At 54.4% G+C, this 22,169-nt stretch overlaps 1 protein-coding gene across 1 annotated transcript in view; it reads right to left on the reverse strand.

The window, feature by feature from the left end:
- The window catches only part of SFRP1 (secreted frizzled related protein 1), a 38,285-nt gene extending 20,962 nt beyond the window's left edge, over positions 1-17,323 (reverse strand). Inside the window, exons 1-2 of the mRNA XM_063079926.1 lie at positions 16,786-17,323; positions 12,692-12,769 (exon numbers count right to left, since the gene is read on the reverse strand). Coding sequence (XP_062935996.1) covers positions 12,692-12,769; positions 16,786-17,323 — 616 coding nt within the window. The remainder of the gene's footprint in view (positions 1-12,691; positions 12,770-16,785) is intronic.
- Positions 17,324-22,169: the final 4,846 nt, after the last annotated feature.

Consider the following 22,169-nt stretch of genomic DNA (forward strand, 5'->3'; position numbering starts at 1 on the left):
GTAATAAACAAAACACCAAGTCTTGTAGGAGTTTTCCCCAAACTAACAAAGATGGCCCTTGGTCTGCTTAACAGCATCATTGCTGAGAAATACCTATGGTCTTCTCGCCAGCCTCCCTGGGGAGCGACAGGAACACCAAGCTCTCGGAGGCCTCTCTCTAACGTGCCCATGGAGACTGAGCACCTGGGCAGGCCAGGCCAGCGTACGAGGCAGGACCCCTCAGCTACGCAGTGCTGGGCTGGCGATGCTCACCGGGCAGAGGTGTCCACGTGGACCAGCACACTCAGGGCATGCACACTCGGCCCGTCACACCCCAGACCATGCTCATCTGTCTACACCACCCCTCCCAGCCCTCCCCGTACACACACAAATACAACACAAACACATGTATGTGCATATGCATGTGGCCTGTTCTGTCACCCAACTATGCACACGCACCTACACCCACACACATGGAGACATAAAGACATGCACAAACCACATGTGCACCCCACCCACCTGCCTCTCCCCTTGTCCCTTATTGTAGCTGAAGCCTTCCTGGCCTTTCTCCTTCAGAGAAGCCCCAGACACCTGAGCTGGCCCAGCCCCTCAGCCTGACTGATGTCACTACCGAGCCAATGATTTGGGGGCTGGCTCCAGAAGCCCTGTGTTTGCTGCCTGCTGGGGCCACTAACAAGGTCTGGAGAGGGACGTCAGGGCAGTTTATGGCAGCTCCTAATGACGGCTGCCCTGGGTAATGACCGCTCTGCGGTGACCCAAGTATGAGCTGATTACAGGCTCTGGCTCCTGCTCCACACGCCTAGAACAAATGCCTCCAGAGCACCACCCGCAGCAGATGGTGCAGCCGCACCGCCCTCCCCAGACTGCCTCTCAGGGGCTCTGTCCAGTGGGCAGCCCTGAGCTGGTCCTGACCCGGCCAGAGCTGTGCCACACCGCTCATCCGGGACGTAACTCGAGGGCCCGGCTCCACCCTCAGCCTCGAGCGCAGGCTCTCCTGCCCAGGACATCGCTCCCGCTGGTGCCTGCGTCCTGCCATCAGTACTTCCCTTCTTCTCTTTGAGGTCTTCTTTTTTTTTTTTAATTTATCAATATATGATGTGGTTGATTTTCATGTCTCTTTAGAGGTCTTCTTCTTGGCTTCCTCTTCCACTTTTATTTTTTCTGAGGTCTTCTTTTAAGACCTGAGTGACAGCAGGAATGTTTTAAAATAGGCTCCCAGTGTCTCTGCATGGCCAGCAGCAGCCCAGCGCTCAGGGCCTCACCTCCCACACCCATCACGCACTCTAAGCCTCCAGGCCTCAGCCTCCAACAGGCCCTGCATGGAGTGTCTTCCGTGCTTTTTTTTCTACCTGACAAGTTCCCACTGACTCCTCAGAAGACAGCACAAGTTCTCGCTCCCCCACAGCTTCCCATGGCCCCTTCCTAGGAAGAACAGCTCCCTCCTCCACGTCCCGTCCCGTGCTCAGTGCTCATCTATTACAGGACTGTCAGCGCTTGGCCATGAGGTGACCTACTTTTCCTCTAATCCCCTCTAGATGGTAAGGCCTTGCAGGGCAGGAATCACAGCCCAGTCACACTGTGCAATCATCTCGTGTGCTGCTGATACACCCTCAGTTCAGCCAGCATTCATTAAGTCCCCAACACAAATGTGTGCTAAAGGGAATCAAGGAAACTTCCTCCCAAAGGCAGGAAATACTGCGGGAAATGGCACAACGTGCCGGGCCCGCGCCGCACCGTTGGGAAGCCCGTGACACACTTGAAGTTGGCCCCAGAAGTTGTCCTGGCCCCCCCAGGAACTCAACCACAGGTGCACCCCACCCTCACCTCAGAAGCTCCCCTGCTCCTATGTGGTCAGCCCAAGGCATGAAAAAACGGGGTGCTCCCCCTCATCAAGGTGGCTCTCTGAGGCTTCTCGCTTATTACACGCAACCAGACAGAGTCATGCCTACGAACAATCTCCTCTCCTGTGCTTATGTGCACAGTGAAAAGTTGCCTTCTGGCCAGGAAAGGCTTTGCCTTCCGCACCAGGGGACTGACTTGACTCCTGAGCAGGAGGAGGCAGCAGGCTCCTGAGGGAGAGCAGGACTCATGGCTGCCCTTCCTGGTCCCCTCTTCCCAGGCCCTGGGAGGAAATGACACAAACACTTCTGCCTGCACAACTGAAATCTCTCCGGATGATGATTCCAAAGTCAGTACATGCAGTATAAGGACCAACCAGGACTCTGTGCTCACAGAAGCCCAGCAATTGTCTGTTGAATTAACTCTGTGCAAGAGTGGGTACCTCCTGTGGATGGTTAGATTTTCAAAAGAAAAGAAACACACACACGTTTTTAAATGAATACATGTTAAGAGTACAGGGTCTGTAACCAAGAGCCTGGGTGCTGGCCAGCTGCGCACCTTGCAGACGTCTGCCCTCCGCATCTTAGAACACCGGCCGGGACTCTCCCTGGCCAGCTGTGCTCCCTCCGGGTGCAGGTGAGAGGCTGCCCTCCGCGGCTGGGCCTTGCCTGCTGCTTCCCAGGACCTCGCCCACGTGACTGGCCCCCTTCCCTCCTGCAGCCCTGCCCGCCTCCACAGCATCTCTGGCTCAGGCCCATGGCTGCCCCTGTAGCACACCTGGTCATTCGCTCTGTCACTCTACAGGAGCAGGCATGGCATTGCTGGGACCTGTCACCCTTCAAGCTGGGCACCAGACAGCGGCAGGTCAGAAGGACCAATTCCTTCTGATTCCCTCTCACTCTAGCCTTCAAGTCCCATGCTTTGGGCCAAGGCTGGCCCTAACTCAGAATGCTGAGTTAGTTGTTAGGACTGGCAGATGAAAACCTGACATTCTTCCCCTGTATTTATTTACCTGGCTTAGGTTCAAGTCGTGGCTCCTTGTCCCTGCCCCGTCTCCTGACAGCAGGAAGGCCCCTCTTCACTTTCTCCATTCATCCAAGCCTGGCAGTTCCACATCCACGACTCAAGGAAATTTCCCAGAATTTCCTCCAGCCCCTGCTGGAGGAAGACCCCTCCCTCCTTCAAGCCCCAGAGTGGGATGCACTAAACATCTGAAGTTACCGGAGAAAACAGACAAACAAGCACAGTCAAGACCTGGCTCTCCCACCAGGTTCTCATGTGTTAAGGACAGTACTGAGCCCTCGGAATGGAGCTGAGGCCAAAGGGCACGTGGGAGGCACAGAGGCCTTCCTAAGTCCCCGACACATGCAGGAGGGCTCTGCTGCAGGAGAAGCTGCGCTTCGGGCACTGACGGTTTCGGAGGGCTTAAGTGGTTACCCAGGCCCATTTCTAGCTCCAGGGCTATAGTCACAGCATTAGGGACTTCCTTCAGCCAGAAGCTATTTCCAAAAGCTGAACAGACCTGTTGTGGACGACACCAGTGCAAACTAGTTTTCAAAAAGCTCACAGAGGGAAGAGAAGACATCAGGTAGTCCCAAAAGGAAATACCCTGAAAGCTGACGGAAAGGCTAGAGAAAACAAGAGAGAAAAATCCCCTTAGAATCCTTCCTAAATGAGAACGAATGTTCTCTCTTACGGAAGCCAGTTCCTCATTCTCCCCACTGCCGAACGGCCGTTTTGTTTCGGCATCTCATTACAACTCACAGACCTCCTCTCAGAACTGTAAATTTCCCTTCATTCCTGCCCTAAAGAATATACTCCTTTATTCCCCCAAATACTTGCAAGCCGGTAAGCATCACCTGTACCTCAAGCCCTGGAGCTGTCGAACAGCCTTGCCCCCACGCCGCAGCCCCCTGACCCTAAAAGACCAACAGCATCTGCTCTCAGGACTCAGACACGAGTAGCAAGGCTCTGCACGGGAGCCAGACCAGCCCCAAGAGCACCCGCACACACGGACGTCACCTCTTCCCCAGGGTTCTTGTTCCTCCTCCTTGCCCCACCGAGGGGCTCAGAATAAGAAGGACCTGGGTGGGGCCTAAGTAAGGGGAGGTACGCTCCGCCACGCTGAAGCCCGTCCTGCAGTGAGGACCCCAAGGCCAGCAAGCTCCTGAAATCTCTGGCGTCTGGAACTGTCTGAGAACAAGCACTTCACGACTCAGCGGCCCCTCCCTGCAAAACCACCATAAGCAATCGCCACACTCTCTTCCTCTGAAAGACCCAGAAGGCTTTGTTTCATCTCTTTCCCATCGCCAACATCCACGCGTTCCTTCTCTCTCACGTGGGCAGGGATCGGGCACGTCCTCCTGCGGCATGCACAGAGCCGTCTGCCCTCTTCATTCCCAAAAGGATCACTCACAACCACCACTGTTTAGCGAAGCTGGAGACCCTGGGGAAGCATCTGCAGCGTTTGGTGCCACTCTAAGTGAGACTCAGGAGAAATGAGAAGGTGATTTCACCCCCTACCACCATGCCCGGGCCCCCTGCCAATTTGGTTCAATGAATGTCTGTTTTCAAAGAAACCTAAACTGGCTGCTTCTGGTTCACTTCCCTGTAACTCATCACAGGCTGTTGGTGTGATGGGAGGGAGGCCCTCCTGAGGCTTGCCCCCTCTGAACCAGGAAGTCCCGGGTGCCAACACTAAGTGGCACTCAGACCAGGGAGGCCACGCAGCAGGGGGGGGCTTCTGCAGACAAAGACGGTGCCAGGCTGCAGCACCAGGTCCTCCCAGGTACAGTAGGCACGGCAGCACCCGTGACAAGCCGGGCCTCTTACACAGCAACACTGGAGCTCAAATATGTATTGCATGTGTCTGGCTTCCACGCGGAGCTTGCAACCTGCCAGTTACCACTGTTTACCTTGGTAGAAAGTCACGAGAAATCTTAGTCTGAACAGGCCCAAAGTTTATTTTACTGCCAGATAAACAACTTTCTTGGATAAATCATCCATGTGACAGTGTTCCTGAAAGACTAAACAAAGATTTCAAGCACAATCTATAGGCCTTTGAGAAGCCTTCCAATGCTAACGCACGTTGAATTGGCTGCTCAAAGCAGGCTGAGGCAGGGCAAGGCCTGACATTTCTTTGGCCATTTGTTCTCCCTTGGAAAAAAAAAAAATACAAATCGGAGCTTCTGGCTCATTTCTGCAAAACTGGATGAAATGTACCAATATTTAAGTTCTCATTTGCTTCTGAATATAACCCATTTTTGGTTAAAGGGAGTGAATATCACAAGGCAGCTGCTGGAAAGAAAGGGAAAACAGCCGTGGAGGTTCTGCCGGCGGGGGCAAGGGGAGGGCGGAGGAAAGTGCAGCACAAAAGGCTCTAAAATCTCTCTGCAACAGTCCCCAATAGGTCATGAGTAGAATAGTAGGTGCAAGATTTCCAAAAATCACACAAAAACACACAAAAGACACTTACTCCAGTGGCATGCCCTGGAGCTGGCGCACACTCAGCGCGGGCTCCGTGTGCCCTGAAGTCAGAACTGCCTGACGCCCGCCAGCTTCACAGGGACCTGCGCGCCGTGTAACTAAACCCCAGATCTCCTGACTTCTAGTACGTACAGGGTTTGGGGGTTTGGGTGGGTTTTTTGTTTGCTTTTGTTTTTGTTAACTACAACACCTTGAAGCTGCATAAAGCTTTTAAAGTTTTTCCAAATGGGCTTTTTAAAAGACTTTTTCAGTTTAATCCTCTGTCAACCAGAGAACTAACCTGGACATTCCATTCTATTTCATAAATATTTTTGCCAAGAAAGCTGATTTCCTGAGTGCTAGAATCTTCCTTCATAGGCCAATTTCCATCCGGAAACAACTCTCTCTAATAAGAAGAAATAAGAATTACTGTGGACTGAACAGTCACCGTACCCCAGGAGCTGCACGACTGAGTGGTTCAATTCTCCCCACAGCAACCTCTCGTGGGAATTTCCGTCCATATTTTGCAAACGAAGAGACAGGCTCAGGGAGGTTAAGGGACTTTCTCATGGTTGCTCAGCTTGCAGAGTTAGGATTTAATCCAAGTCTGTCTTGGCCCAAAGCCTGTGTTCTTTCTACTCTACTACACTGCCTGCCTCTCCACCAAGAAGGAAGCCGATGACTGCTCAGCTCCTTTGGTGTTTCACTCCGCAAGCTCTGGTCCTGACGGAGACCCAATGCCCCTGCCCGGAAGCTCCTCGGCCACTCCTGGCAGGATGGAAACGTGGTTGGCAGGAGAGGACATGAAGGGGCAAGGCAATGGAATCTGGACTGGCTACGTGGGGAAGTGTCCGTGGGAAGGAGAGCTGTCAGGGATCCAGGGGGAGCGGCCTCGGGCAATTGAACGACTAACTTCTTTCTTCAATGCATCTAATTCTCCTCCGTCTGTAAGACGTGGCACGGACTGGCCAATCTTTCAGGTCCCTTTCAACTCAGCATCTCTTCACAATGACAAAATGGTGCAGAGGAGCAACACCGCGCCCACAGAAGCGAGCGGCTATGGGCTGTGGGCGGCCCGTCCCAGCTCGACCGTCCCTCTCTCTCCGGCCCTCCAGAAACGCTTCAGATGGCAGCGGCGAACTTGCAGGTAAACGCTTCTTCTTGCCGCCTTCTCCAGAAGGGTTTATACGCACGTCAAGAGATGAGGACATGATGCTTAGTAAAGCAAGCCAGACGGAAAGGGAAAAATGCCACATGACCCCACTTCTAGGAGGTCCCTAGAGTGGTCAGATTCACAGAGACAAAGCAGAGTGGTGGCTGCTGGGGCTGGGGAGGCGGACTGGGGAGCTCACGTTTAAGGGGGACAAGGTTTCAGTTTGGATGATGGAAAATGCAGAGACGGATGGCGGTGACAGCCACACAGCAGTGTGCGTGTAGCTCGTGCCACTCACAGAACACGCAAGAGTGGCTAAAATGGTAAATTTTATGTTATGCATATGTTACCACAATAAAACAAAAAGGATGGCTAGACAAGGGGGCATGGCCACTGCCAACCAGAAAGTCCCAGAACCACAGGCTGGAGGGCAAGGCCGAGCAGCCCAAGGAATAGAAAGAACTGGCAGAACTGGGCTTCCCCATGAAGAGGCGGGAGGCACGCATCAGTCACCCTGCACCAGCGCACCCACACCTAAGTGACTTGCCACATGAGGTGAGGAGGGGAGTGGCTGAAAATAAGCTGGGTTCAGGAAACATTTCAGTAAGAAAACCAAGAGTGAAGCACAGAGCTCCCCCGTGAGAGCCACGGAGAGGGCCTCAAGTGCCCACCCCTGAAAGCGGCGCCCACATGAACATGCACTGAGCCCGGCTGAGCCGGCCGCCAGGCTCCCCACCCACACCGCCTCCCCTGCCCACGCCTTCCTCACCTGCACCTCGCCAAAGCCTGTACCTGGGCACCAGCTGCCATTTCACTGTGGGAAACCAAGGCCTGGGGAGGTTGAGGGACCTGCCCAACCCTTTGGGGCACACACTCAGTGGCAGAGGGGGATGAACTCAGTTTCAGAGAACACAGTGCCCATCCTCAGGTCCTGGATTTCTGTGTCCCTCCTCAGGCCACAGTACACTTGCACTGGCTCCACAATGCTAAAGTGATCCTCGTCACAATTTGCCCTATTGACGTGTCGTCCCGCCACAGTCACAGCCAAGAGAGCAGCAGTGATGGAGACATGGTGTGCCATGCTCCCCAGAGGGCTTTGGTTCTTTTCACAGCTTTTCCTCCACAACGTGTGACCTTGGCCCAAACTACCTGGAGCCCAGTTACTTGGGCCAGGCCCACAAACTCGAGGCCCTCTCACCAACTCTCCCATCCAAGACCAGAGGTGAGCAGTGTCAACCACTAAGGCAGAGGCTTCTGAGGCTTCTGGTCCAGACACGGTCTCTGCACCGTGCCACCCACGCCATGCGCAGGAAGACTATTTGGATTGGGACTAGGCTGTGAACTGTGAGCTACACCTCCTGTACACTTCACAGAGGGCCAACCTCGTCTTCCCACCCGCAAAATACCTAACAACTCATTTCAAGCATTCACAGATCTGTAGGCAGGATATGTATTTCAGGGATCTTCAGTGACAATAAAAACTAGCTGTTCTCCTCCCCCCAGCTCCACCCTGGAAATGACAGTTCCTCCTTTCGTGTATTTGATTTGACTGAACTATAGTTCTGGATGTTAGGGCGGTTTTTTAAGTATACACATATGCACTCAGGCACCCAAAACAAGGCATGTAGTTTCCCCTGAACTCAATAAACAAGTTACACATATTCACTTGGAAAGGAGATTTCTCCTTTTTGGAAAAGGAAGTCCCATGTCCATACCCTTGCCATCCCTGTCAGTCATGCACTCATCTGACAAACTTTTATTTCATGCCTAACATATACAAAGACATTGTGCCAGGGACTACTAGAGTACAAACGGGCCTTGTTTTGTTAATTCTAAGACACAGATTCTCTTCACCTCTTAACATGAAGTATGTTTTTTTTGTCAGTGGTGCAAAGCTCTCACAATTAACAGGCAAAATACGGTATGGGATACAAAGCCTGCTCTCAAGCAGCTTACAGATGTTGCAATGACTGTGCTGGCAGCCAGTTTTCTTCATCTTCAGGAGGAAACCCAAGGTTTAGTTTGGAAAGACTGAGCCTACTTTTTGCAAGAGATCAAAGCGCCCTTCATAGTAAAGCACTGTGTCTCCAAACAGCGGCACAGCCAAGATATCTTGAAAGCAGTGTGAAGCAGAGTGAGAACAGATTAGTGAGTGCACTGGGGCTCAGGAAACACTTCTAGGAAATACTCCCAAATGCTAACTGTGACAACTGACTTTCTTTTCTTTTCTATTTGACTAATCTTAGTGTTGCAAAGCATAGTTTTTGTCTTTATGAGAACGGAAGGGAAAAAAAAAACATCCTTCCAGAAGGAAAGGAAATTTTCTTGGGGCAAAGAAATCGTTTTCTAAAGATATTGCCACCTGAACTCTTAAGTTCAAAACACTGGAGAAGCCAGTATAAGAGGAAGCAAAAGTAACTCACCATGCAAATCTCTGCCAGAAAAGCTTAAGGGTGCTTACAGATACTGCAGAAGCAGCTAACCTCATAGCAGAGATAAATCAGACCCTCACATCCCTGGGATCAACTATCCTGAAGGAACCTTCAAGTTAACCTCAGTGGCACTGAGCTGTTAGCAGCAAGACCATTAGTGCAGCAGCTCGCAAATGCTATACTGGCCTAAGAGGCAGGAGCAGCAGCTAGTCGTCCTATCATGGGAAAGGCGGGCAGAACACAGAAGCAAAGCGTGCAGCCTGACATAAGCACAGCAGGCAGGCTGGCCGCCAGGCTGCACACACAGGCTGCACCATCTAACTTCTGGCCTCCCACATCTGGTGCTTGATCCAGGCTGATCCAGCTGCATTCCTGAGCATCAGCACACAGGCTTTTCTGCTGATGTTTTTCCCTGTTGGGGAAAAAATATGTGCTCTGAACTGAGGGGGTACAGTGCAGGGGTGGAGAGAAGAATGGCCAAGCAGACCTGCCAGAGGGTTAAAAGCACACTGCCTGGGCAAAAGGGAATGGGCCAGGCACGGCCAGCTCCACAGAGACTGCAGGAGCCCAAGGGTGCGCCGGCAGGAGGGCGCACGTGCGTGCTGACAGGAAGGAACGCAGCCCCGTTCCTGGGCCCACGGAGAGCCTCGCAGCAGCCTGGTGCTTCCCACTGGGATGGCACGCCGCTTGATGCAAAGCTTGATCACCGGAGTAGGGAGTCAAATGCTCTTTTTCTTCGCTGCTGTGTGTCAGCTTGTGTGGCTGAGGGCCTTTGTTTTCCAGTTGAATCCCATCAGCAGGGCTGACCGCCTCGCTCACTCGAAGGGAGCTGAGCCAGGAAACAAGCTTCTCGGTGTGGCTGCTTCTCCAGGGTACAAAGAAGGGCAGAGCAGAGCTCAGCCACCAGGGCGGGGGAAGGGAGGGAGAGAGACAGAGAGATAGAGAGAGGGGGGAAATCCTGTGTATTGTTCCATAAGGACATAACAAACAAAAAAACGCCAAAAGGTCTCTCCTAAGTCCAGATCAAAGAAGTCTGGCATGCACCACCCTTGCACTGAGTCCATCGGAACCTCTGTGGGAAGCCCAGCGGCTGCGCGTGCTCTCTTAAGCGAGAACAGCATGGGCAGAGAAGCGTTCCAGCAGGGACTCTCAGATTCTTTATTCATCAGATAGGAGGAGTCGACAAGAAGACCTCCAAGGTCAAGGAGGAACTCAAGAATTCTATGAACCAAGAAAGAAAATAACCTCAGAACTAAGGGAGCATGACCCCAAAAACTAATGGCTCAGATTGACCAGGTCCTGAATGGTTGTTGGCACAGGTGCACCCCTCCCTCGTCGGCAGCAGCTGGTGGCTTGCTGACTGAGTGGCTACCTGTTGTGGCAGGCAAAGGACATCCATCCCAGGCAAGTTATCTGAGTAAAGTCAACCTTGCCACATTAAAATTTCTTTCAAGGCTTACCTCTTCACGCTACATCTAGGGAACGTCTCCTGTTTAACTGGTTGCCACCAGCCTCGGGTACCAGGATTTTGGTGAGCATCCGCGAGAGAGGGGAGGAGACCCGATGACGATTTCGGGCAGGTGAGTTCCAGACACAGATCCCGAGCACAAGACAGGGAGCTGCCTCTCGCAGCTCCTTAACATCAACTTTGGCCTCAGATCCCACAGTCCCCGCTGCAGCCTAGGAGTTACAAGATGTCTCCACGACGCCTCTGATCAGGGTTTGATCCAGATTTTTAAATTTTAGAAATTTAATCTGAATTTATTCTAGGCAGGTATTTTTGGATGACAGTGTATAGCACGGTATTTTGTACTCAATAAATGTTGACTGAAGGGACACACGAATCAAGAAATGAGCCGATGCGCTGAATTCTGAGTTCCCTCATAGAAAGGTATCACCTGCCAGTCACTGCCGCACACTCAGTTCCAGGTTTTCCAGCACTTCCCTCAGGAGCTGAGCCTGATAGATGTCATATGAATATAAACTATCAGCGAATACATTACCTTTCAGAGTTTAATATGATTCCCTGGGTTTGCTAAATGTCAGAGGGCTAACTTCTAAAAGGGAGTGTTGTGATTTTCAGCTTCTGCAGAGGATCGATGAAATCTAAAAGAGCAGCCCCTTAGTTACCCCTGATGAGAATCCTTGGGGTCCGAGCCATCTCTGAGCAGTCTTCCTGCCCCCACCATGCGACAAAAGGCTTCTCGTCAGGACTTCTGAGAGACTGTATCTGTCCTTGTTTGCTCTAAGCCCTCATCCCCATTTGTGAGTAGGAAGCCTGCTGCTGAGGCAGTGTGGGGCTGTGTACCACAGACTTCACAGCAGGACCCCCCCCCCCCAGGCTCGGCCCAGCTTTTGGAACCCTGACGAAGCAAGAGTATTAACATCAGGAAGCAAACTTTGCGGCTGTTGGATGGTAGGGCAACCAGAGCACGCCTGCGCCGCTGCAGGTGGTACTACAATTTTATTTGAGTTAATTTAAAATGGCAGCAAGAAAAAAGGGTGTGACTCAAACACAAGCAGCTAAATGTACAGTAGACCCAATTTTTCCTAGAGGTCCCAGATGCCTAACACTGAAAGAACACACAGGAAACTTATCCATTCTCAAGAAGCTCTAGTGGCAAAGGGTCTGAACTTTCCAACTTTCCATCTTCATCCACAATTACAAATACCCCCAAGAACATCCTTGTCACAATAGACACTTTCCTTCGACCTACGTGTGCTCCCACATGTGTGTGCAGCTCATGCAGACTCAGCCCGTTACCAGCATAGGACCCTCTCATGTAATGAAAACGTGGAGGAGGTACCTCTGAATGTACACAAAGCCTCACATTACCTACCTTTATGTTTTTCCTGGTAAGAACTATGTAAGAAATCCAACCTCAGGGACATAGAGCAGGTATTATAAGAAATACGTTGTTCAGCATCAGGCCAAACCTGTCCTCCCACCACCTGGGCCTGGCCAGAGTCACTTCTCTGCATCCGTGTACAACAGAAATGAGAGAGGGAGGACAGGGAGGTGGCCTTCAGAAGGATGCAGTGTACACATACTTCTCCCAGAGGAGCGACTCCAGGGTGTTTGGAAGTCAGGTCTTCCACTGGTCAGACTATGAGGGACCGACCCTGAAAGGCCCCTGGGATCTGCTGCTCCCCAGGGCATATCCAACCCTTCCTTCTCCTGGAGCTGCAAGTGCTGATCCAGAATTCTCTTTCAACCCCAGAGTGGTTAGGGAGGAAGGGAGAGAAATCACACTACCATGGGAATGTCAACCTCCTTTGCCTGGAAGAACCTGATTGGGGACCCTCTTCTGAATCCCGTAAGCAATGAAGTCTGCCACTCCGTGGGAGGGCACCCCATGGTCACCACTTCAACCCTGGGGGGAGTAGTGCTGACATCGAGGGGTGGCTATAAAAAGAACCAGGCTGGAGTGATCCTGGCCAAGGCTACCCACTGGAGCAGGTGACAGGGCTGCACCTCCTGGAGCTTCCGAGGGAGTCTGGTTTGCCCCTAGCTCCTCTTGACTTGACCCCAAATGTGTATCCCTCCGCTCCTAGAGAAGGCCCCCAAAACTCTGCCCAGTGATCCACCACGCAGAAAGGCAGAAGCACTTTTGACTTTAATAAAAACAGGCCAGTTCCCCACCCTATCTTTCTTCTCTGCCTGAGAAAAGCAGCCTTCTGGAGAGGACAAAAGTCAAGACCACCACAGGTTCTCTGTCCCCAGGGGACACAGGCTAGGAGAAGACAGGGGATTCCAAACCCCCCACCACCACCCCCGAAGGTGGCCGGAGCACTTTCTTACCAAACTCACTGGCACAGAGATGTTCAATGATGGCTTCAGATTTCAACTCGTTGTCACACGGAGGACATACAGTTGTGCCTAGGAAGGAAACAGGGCAGAAACAGAAGCTGTAAGTTAGGGGGGAAGACAATTCCTGGGGAAGAGGTCAGCCCTGGGACCAGGATGAAAGGAGTTAAAGTCTTCTGGAATTTCTGAAGGGTGACCTGAGGATCTAAAAGAAGGGCCCCAGAGCCTAGGATCCAAAGCCATACACAGGCCTACAGCTGTTGAATATGACACAACTGTTTAAACCAACACTAGCGGGGACTAGGTGTGGGCAGGTCCCGTGAATGATGACTTGTGCGCTGTTGTAGGTCCCTGGAAAAAGCTGGCTTATAAGCAAAAAAGATCTATTCTGGTTGTTTGTTTCCTGTCCTGTCTCCCTCTCCTTTAGATACCTCCCTCGGATTCCTGCCTGCCCCTTTCCCCTTTCCAGTCTCCCAACAAGATAGCAGATCAATCTGAACAGCTCTCCAGAAGCCAAGAGAAAAAGAAGCAGTCAGACTCACAAACCCCTGCACACCCCCTTCCAAAAGGGCTGTGGCAGGAGAGCTCCTGCCAGAGCAGGAAGGAGAATAGCTGGGTGGGGTGGGGGAGGCACTAGCGCCAGCCGCCAAATGGGAGGACAACGGGGCTGGACGGCACCCTTTGGAGGCCCTTTCACAAGCGACTGTGAAGTGCTTTGGGGGAGGGGGAGGCGTACATGCCACCGGGAGGCGGATAAGCCCCTGGGGAGGGAGACTTCTGAGGCAAAGCCAGAGGCCTCCTCCGAACCAAAAAGCTGCTGAAGCAGGAGCGGTCTCAAGGAGGCAGTGGGCCTCCGGGTAAGGGCAGTGAGGAGGAGGAACGGTGGAATCCTCCGGACACTGAAGTGGCTTGTCATCGTCACCAACACTTATCAAACAACTTGGAGTGTATGGACGACCTAGGAAAGCATTAGCACACTCTAAGGGCATGCCACACCAGCACAGCCCAGGAGGCCAGCCAGGCTGGAGCTGCAGAGCACAGGAAAGTCACCCAAGACTCAAGCCAAGGGGACGGAAGGCCAGGCGGGGTTTGACGCATGAGCAGCCTGTGCTCCTCCTCCGTCTCCTCCTTCCTTGCCCTCTCCAGAGCGGCTTCTGTGGCAGCACCTCCCTGCCCCTGGAGCCCCGTTGCAGCTCAGACAGTGAAATGGGCAAAATCTCAAAGGTGGAGGAGAAAGAGGGAGCTGCACAGCCCTCCCAGGTGACACAGGGGTCCACAGACCCCTCGCCACTTCCAAGCAGCGTCCCCAGCAGAGACCACACCCCTGAGTCTTTACTGACAGATTCCTCTCCCACCAGTACTCTGTACCCTGGACCAGACACCCCCAGACTCCCGTCGGCAGGAAGCACACTCCAGGCAGAAGACGGCATGACTGGCCTTGGCCCAGATGCTGGAAACTTGCTTTGCATCCAGAACCTGAGGGTGGGTTCTGGAGATAGTGCTGCTGACAAAGGAAAAAAACTTCCCAGGAATTTTGCGGTATGGTTCTTGCTTCCATGAGGAGAAAAAAAGGGAAAGGCAATCCCGCGATATGGAAAGACCATGTTACCCACACCAGGACAGTGAACTGGGCTTTGGGTTTTGACCAAACAAGTAGCAAGGCCAGGATGGTCAGAATATCACGGTGCGACCCCGTCCCCTTGGCACACTCACTGCCTCTCCTGTCACACGCAGAGCTCCCTAATCTGGTGGGGAGCCCAGGGCTCTGCCCCCCACAGGGCACATCCACAGTCCCACAGGGACCCGGGCTTCAGTGCCTCTCAGGATGGGGTGGACGCTGTGTGTTTTCGAAACAGCTTTGGCTGTCCTCACAGCTGACTCTGGAGCAGCGTGAGCCAGAAACAGGAGGAATGCACACTGCAATATAATCTGTGCCTCCTCGGCACCCCTGGCCCTGCAGGCCACCTCGACAGGACAAGCCCCGCGGTCAGCCACCTGGGAGACTGAACTAAATCACTGTGCTGAGGTGTATTCAAAATAATGTTTAAAGCAAATGAACAAAAAACTAAAAGGTTTTGTGCTTTATTAATGCTTATGGGGGGCAGAAGAGAAAGCCCAACCCTGGAACCAGGATTGAGTAAATTTTTAAAGATCAACATATGCACGTGCACACATGCACACATGCACGCACAGGCCACCCTCCACCTCCACGCTTAGCTGAGCTGACAGTGGCCTGCCCGGCAACCTCGGAGGAAGCAGAGCGAGGCCCCCTCCCTCATGGGACCCGGGGACCCCTCCCTCACGGGGCCCGGGGACTCCTGAGGACCCCGGGGCTGCGGTCTTGAATGGGAACACGTGCCTCCTCCCAGGGCCAAGCCTCTCTTCACTGAGGGGAGAGCCAGTCTCGAGTCCCACTCCTGAGGGGTCCCTCTCACAGCTCTGTCTCTGGTCTTGGGAGGGTGGCCACCTGAGCACTCCTGGGGCAGAAAGCAGGAGAGAGAGAGAGAGTGCAAACGAGCACAGCAGCAGCCAGGGGCAAGGCATCCAGGGCACAGCAAGTGTGGGTCCCCACCGTACCACAGCCTTGTGGGGGTCCTGAGCAGGCACCCCTACAGTCCCCTCTTCCCTCGGACTTCAGCCACTTTCCCCACAGCTGTTCCCAAAAGGAACAGTTCCACTGCATGTCTGCACACAGTCCCTGAAAGAGACAGCAGTGGCCACGGGGAATGGACTCCAGCTCAGTCGGGCCAAGCAGAGCTGGCCAAGCCTCTGGGGCAGGAGGAAGGGGAGAAGGGAGGTCCTGCGGGCCACAGGGACGGCGCCACAGCAGCAGGACGCCCAACGCTTTGTCTGCTCTGTGTCCTGCTCAGCAGTCCCCTCCATGCGCTGCGGTGCCTGCCCAAAGGTTAGCCCCGAGAGCAGAGGCGCCCGGCCCTGCCACTGCAGGCCCAGCCCGGCCATCCAACGTCGGGCACTTTGCAGCCTGCCTTCCTTCCCTCAGATAATCAAGAGTATTCAAAATTTGGGGTGTTCCTTTCCCACCCCCACCCCGTCCTCACTCTGGGGGTGCTGGGCGTCTGCACACCCCTCTTTCAGCATCCACAGCAGTGGTTAAAGACACCGCACACTTCCGATGAGCTGAGTATGCAGCCACCTCCTGCCCGACCCCTCCTCAAAAGGCCCTCGGGAAGTCACCCTGTGCTAGCGCACCCACACCCGGGGCTTGGTCACTATCCGCGTATTTGAGAGCCCAAACTTTGCTCCCGAAGACTTCAGGGTTGGATTCACTCCTATCGAAGGCGACCGGGCTGGAGCGGTTTTGTTTTCGTTTTTCTCCTTCCCGGGATTTTTTTCCTTCCCACTGAAGAACTGCCTGTTCAGCAGGAAGGGGTTCTGACAGGGACCCCAGGCTGCTGGCCAGGCTGGTGGGAAGGACTCTAATTTGCAGAGGCCCACTCGCCACCGAGGAGATGAACACGAGCTAATTACGTTGTTATGTGTCTAATTACCTGCGGATCTGTGCAAATGAGAGACGCAGCGGGGTAGGCAAGGGGGAGGGAGAAGCAAGTCTGCAGCCCGAGAGCCCAGCGTCCATGGCCGTCTCTCCCCGGCCGTGGGCAGCAGCCCTGCGGCTACCTGGCTGCATGAGTGTGAGGAAAGAGGGTGAGAGTCCTCCTGGAGCCCACGAAAGTGAACAGGAGCTGCGCTCGGCGTCCCGGCGGCCCTCCCCGCGCTCTCTGCGCTTTGGGTCCTGCTGTTCTTGCCACTGGAGCACCCCGTCCCCGTCTGGGATGCCAGAGACCTCGGAGGGGACCCGCTGCCCTCCCCGGGGGGGAAGAGCGCTCTTTTCCCTTCGAGCCGCGGGGCTTTGTTTCAGGCAGGGCAGGGGCGAGCCTGGCTCCCCAGGGGAGCCGCTCGGGGGACCGCGCCGGGTCTCCGGGGCCGCCGTCGCCGGACCGGCTCCGCCGCGCGCCCGGCTCGCGAGAGCGCTGGGCGACACGGCGGCCACGCGGGGAGCGTCGCGCGGCTGGCGGGCCACCGCGGGCAGCGCGTCCGGACTCGGCCGGCGCGGGAGGGGGCGGCCTTACCTTGGGGCTTGGAGGCTGCGGTGGCGTTGGGCGGGGTCATGGCGATGCAGACGTCCCCCTCGGGGAACTTGTCGCACCTGAGCATCTCGGGCCAGTAGAAGCCGAAGAACTGCATGACGGGCTCGCACGAGTCGCGCACGGCCTCGCAGAGCCAGCGGCACGGGTAGATGGGCCGGTCGAGGCAGACGGGCGCGAAGAGCGAGCAGAGGAAGACCTGCGTGCCCATGTGGCAGTTCTTGTTGAGCAGGGGCACCCAGCTGCTGGCCTGCTGCTTCACCTCGGCCATGCTCTCGTGCTCCAGCAGGTTGGGCAGCACCATGCGCTGGTAGCCCACGTTGTGGCACAGCCGCAGGTCGGCCGGGATGTCCACGCACTGCGGCGGCTTGGCGTAGAAGCGGCCGCTCTGGTACGCGCCCACGTCCGACTGGAAGCTCACGTAGTCGTACTCGCCCGCCGAGCCCGCGGCCGGCAGCCCGGCGGCCAGCAGCGCCAGCAGCGCCAGCGGCGCGCCCGCCCGGGCCCCGCGCCCGCCGCCCATGCCCGCCCCGCGCTCCGGCCGCCGCGACGTCGGGGCCGCCTGCGCCGCCTCCGCGCGCGTCCCGCCGCGAACTTCCCGCAGCCCGGGACAAAAGGCGCCGTCCCAGCCCTGCCCGGCTCGGCGGCCGCGCGCTGAGCCGTCCCCGGCGGTGGCGGCCCTGGCCTGCCGCGGGAGGGCGGCGCGGGGCGGCTCCGGCGAGGCGGCGGGCTCGAGTGCGCGGGGCGCGGTGGCCGAGCCCGCGGGGTCCCCGCGCCGCAGCCAATCAGCGCCCGCCGCGGCCGCGAGCCGCACCGGGCACCACGTCAGTCACCGCGCCGCGAGCCAATCGCTCCGGCCGGAGGGCTCGCCGTGCCAGAGCCGGGCCCGGGTCAACAGCCTTCGCAGACAAAACCAAAAATAAGTAGACGGATAAGCAGGAGGCGGGGAGGGGAGGGGACGCGAGGCGAGGCGGGAGGGGACGCGAGGCGAGGCGGGAGGGGACGCGAGGCGAGGCGGGAGGGGGCGCGAGGCGAGGCGGGAGGGGGCGCGAGGCGAGGCGGGAGGGGGCGCGAGGCGAGGCGAGGCGGGAGGGGGCGCGCGCAGGGTCGGGGGCGCGGCGGGAGGAGAAGCGGGGACCGTCAGCGGGACGCGCACACGCGCGCGAGCCACACCGAAGTCCGCTGCCCCGCGCGCTGTGCGACCCTGCTCGGGTCTGTTCTCCGAGCGACAGCACAAAGACAGGCCGCTTCCCGGCCGGCCGGAGGGCAGGGAGGCCGAGGCAGGACGTGCTGCTCTGTAATCCCTGGAGAAACGCGAGGGCCAGCCGGAGGGGGGGTTTGCGTATTCAAAGCGCAGCACCTTTCCAGGTGGGGCCCCGGAGGGTGGCCCTGGGCGACCTAGGCGGCTGTAGGTGAACGCGCTCTGGCGGGAAATATTGCTCACGAAGGTGTTACCTTTGGTAGGACAGCTTAAAAAAATTTTTTTTAATAAAATAAAAACCCCTATCAAACCCCAGCCCAGCCGACGGCACGTCTGTCTGTGCGTGCACGCATATGCACGTTGACATGTTTGTGGTGTCGAAAGGCAAAACATTATCAACACACGTGCACTTATCAGAGTGGCCTGTGCAAATACAAAGTCTGTCACTCAGGCACACATGCTGCGTTCAGACCCGGTGCAGCGACCTCACGTCAAAACCGAGGGTTCCCATTAAGGCAGAAGCCAAGAGGTCGGTATCAGCAGAAACAGAGCTACAACTGTCTCTCCAGCCCCTAGGAACAGAAGTCACCCTGCCACCCCCTACCTCGGAGTTCCTGGGAATACTCTGTATGTTTCCAACAGTCCCCTGAGAGGGAGGGTCAAGCTCCAGAGAGCTGGATCCCAGAGTGGGGAGAAAACAGCGAGCAGTTCCGAAGGTCACCGGGTCTCCAGTGCCTGTGTGCTGAAGTGTAGATGGAGTGAGGCCCAGGATGCTAAAAACCCTATCTGAGCGGTGTGGTGCCACCCCGTGTGGCAAATGGGCCACAGATCTTAGCGCTCAAGGCAGACACCACGGGAGGTGCTGCCTTGCCGCGCCAGCGTGTTTGTAAAGCTCTGGGGAAGCTTGCTTTGGACTCTGCAGACCTAATTTCTCCATGGCCGGATTCCAAGCAAAACGACTAGAGTTTGCAAAGAAGCAGGCCTGTTTTCTTAAAGCAATCGTGCCCATACGGAGGTTGTGATCCCACTGTGCACACAGGAAGCATCTGCAGGGCAACTCCTCTGTCACCTCCAGGTCCATAAAAGGTGCCCCCAAACCAGAGGGGTAGAATGCAGGAAAGAGATAAAGAAGACAGAGCAAGACTTTGGATGGCCAAGGGTTAATTCCCAAACAATTGGTAAGTCTCAGCCTGAGAGGCTGGGGAAGACATTCTTCACACAGAATAGGCTGCAGGAGACCAGGCAACTTTGTCTCAATTCAAGGGGTATTTAGAGAAAAATGCTGTTTGGTAGGGGGTCCTTTTCTCTCCTCAGGCCAGGCCCTCACTTCCAAGCCAAATGTGTGTGTTTACTCACTCATTGGAAAGATTGGCATTTGGAGATAACATCCTCTCACCTCAGAATCCAGGCTTTGCTGACCCCTCACTCATATTTACACAGTTTTTCCAAATGGCAGAGGATTTGGGTCTGTCCACCATTGCTGAAATTAGTCCAGGTGACTGCACCTCCAACAGTTCTGGGAGTCTCAGTCAGGAGTAAATCTCACAAATCCATTCATGGTAGGACCTAGCCTATGTCTGTCTATCCAAAGTGACTTTGATCACCCCCAATCCCCAACTCCCCCCCATCCCCAATAGTCTTGCTGCTTTAGAGATTAGCCACAGGGAGTGTCAGTATAAATAAGACAGCAGAATCCTAAATCCAGTACATTTGTGGCTCCTCCCAATACCCAGCTGGAAAGGAAGGACTCTAGGTCTCAGTCCCACTGAGAAACTTTCGTCCACACTTGGGACTTTGGAAAATGACTGCTGCCGGTCAGTTCACATACTGTAGAACAGCACCATGCAGAACAGTCTGAAGACTTTGTATTTTAGAGATGCATATAGAATTTTTGTCCTTTTTCATACTGTCAAACTTTGCACTTTAAAGCCCAGTCTCTCTTACCTCTAATGGCAAGAATGTGTGTGTGTGTACAGGAGAAAGTTCTTGAACACAGACTCTTTAAACATGCTATTGGCACGACAGAGTTCCCAGAAACCAGGGTTCCTGAGCAGAACTGTGCGGCAGGAGGCCCATCCCCCCTCCTTCTCGAATGGCTGAAATGAACAGGGGCAAAATACAGCTTTACTCTTATGTTTCTCCTTTCAACAAAGTTCTGATTTTTTCACACTGCCGATACCTGAACACTGGGAGTGCACTCCATGTTGCTTTACCACACCAGCTTGAGGAGGCATTTTTCAGTCTCCCCAATGCCCAAAGCTGACTGTCAGACCAAGCAGGGTCACCAAGGGGCCTCCCGTATGCCCACCTGTGGCCTCTTGCCACACTCAGAGCTCCTTCCTGCTCCCTCCTAGAAAAACTGGGCAGGGAGGAGCCTTCCCAGCCCATGGTTCCTATTCTGTTTCACTGTATCATCAGCGATTTTCAAGACAGCCTCCAAAGATACACTTGGCACGTTCTCCACCAGCCTGGAGCACTGCAGCAGGGCAGGAGCCATGCAGAGAAAAGCGTTCCCACCCAGAGTCAGGAAGCCCAAGGCAGGGCCTCGGCTCTGCTCCTGACCGGCCGGGTGACACGCAGGAAGCACACGCTGCCCCTGGCCTTGGCGTTCTCCTCCGTAAAGCACAGCTTTAATGCCTGTCCTGCGACCTCATGAGATGCAGGACATGAATGCTACACACCTAGTACTGTGTGAGGAACATAGTTAGGCTTTCAGTCGTCTGAATGGTTCAAAGTGGGAGTCAATGCAAGACGTCGTGATTCACAGTCGTATTCTTACCTGGCAAGCTGCTTCTGCATTCTGCCTCTGCGGGTGTGTACCCCGATCCCCTCCGATTCTTTCAATAACTGGCCTAGCCTGCTGTCTGGGCTTTGGGGATGTCTGGGAAGTATCTTAAAAAATTTGGAGTTGAAGGCAAATTCCAGCCCCCTCCCGTTCCCAGTGTAAGCATCCCTGCACACCACACTCAATGGGGGCTAGCTGGGCATCCCAGCTGCCACAGCTGGACCGTCTCACTTCTTTTGGTCACAGCAGCATGTTCAAGCTATCCACTAGAATGTTCTTCCATGCCTGAAGGGTAACTCTGCTCCCTGTCATTTCTGCTCACTAGGCCATCCGAGCATCAATTCCTGCCCTGATCAACCAGTAGTGACCTCAGGAAAACAGCCCTGAACAGTGAGGCTGTGGCCACAGTGCCTGCCGCTCCACACAGAATTACACACCTACCCACACTCCAGACAAGGCTTTGTCAAACTGGCTTGACAATTTTTATTCACTTCTGAATATATGAGGGAACTTCAAAAAGTTCATGGAAAAAATGGATTCCAAATAAACAAAAAATAGAAACTTTATTTCTCAACATAAGCTCAATCGAATTCAAGACACTTTTGTGAGCAGTGATACCAGCCGTTAGTCCATCTGTAAAGAACTGAGGTCCTGGGAATTAACTTTGTCAGTGCAGTCTTTTTTACATTATTAACTGAAGGAAGATGTGTGTCCTTTAAAGATTTTTTTAAGATTGGAAAACGAAAAGAAGTCAGAAGGAGCCAAATCAGGACAGTAAGGTGGATGCCTAGTGAGTTACCACCAAAATTCTCACAAGATTGCCCTTGTTTGATGAGAGGAATGAGCAGGAGCATTGTCGTGGTGGAGAAGCGCTCTCTGGTGAAGCCTTCTTGGGACTTTTTTCTTTCCTTTTCTTTGTGCTAAAGCTTGGCTAGCTTTCTCAGAACACTCTCATCATAAGCAGGTGTTATTATTCTTTGGCCCTCCGGAAAGTCAACAAGCGATCTGCCTTAGAATCCCCAAAACCTGTTGCTGACCTTTATTCTTGACTGGCTGCTTTTGCTTTGGCTGGACCACTTCCACCTCTTGGTAGCCGTGGCTTTGGTTGTGCTTTGTCTGCAAGATTGTACTGGTAAAGCCAGGCTTCATCTCCTGTCAAAATTCTCCGAGGAAAGCCTTCAGGATCTCGATGCCACTTGTTCAAAATTTCCATTGAAACCTCTGCTCTGTCTGCAGCTGACCTGGGTGTGACAGTTTGGGCACCCACAGAGCAGAAAGTTTGCTCAACTGTAATTTTTCAGCCAGAATTGTGCCAGCTGCACCAGTGAGATGTCTGTGGTATTGGCTTTGCTTCTGCTGTTAATCGTCGGTCGTCTTTAGTTA

This window comes from Cynocephalus volans, chromosome 15 (assembly GCF_027409185.1).
Source record: "Cynocephalus volans isolate mCynVol1 chromosome 15, mCynVol1.pri, whole genome shotgun sequence".
Lineage (NCBI taxonomy): Eukaryota > Metazoa > Chordata > Mammalia > Dermoptera > Cynocephalidae > Cynocephalus > Cynocephalus volans.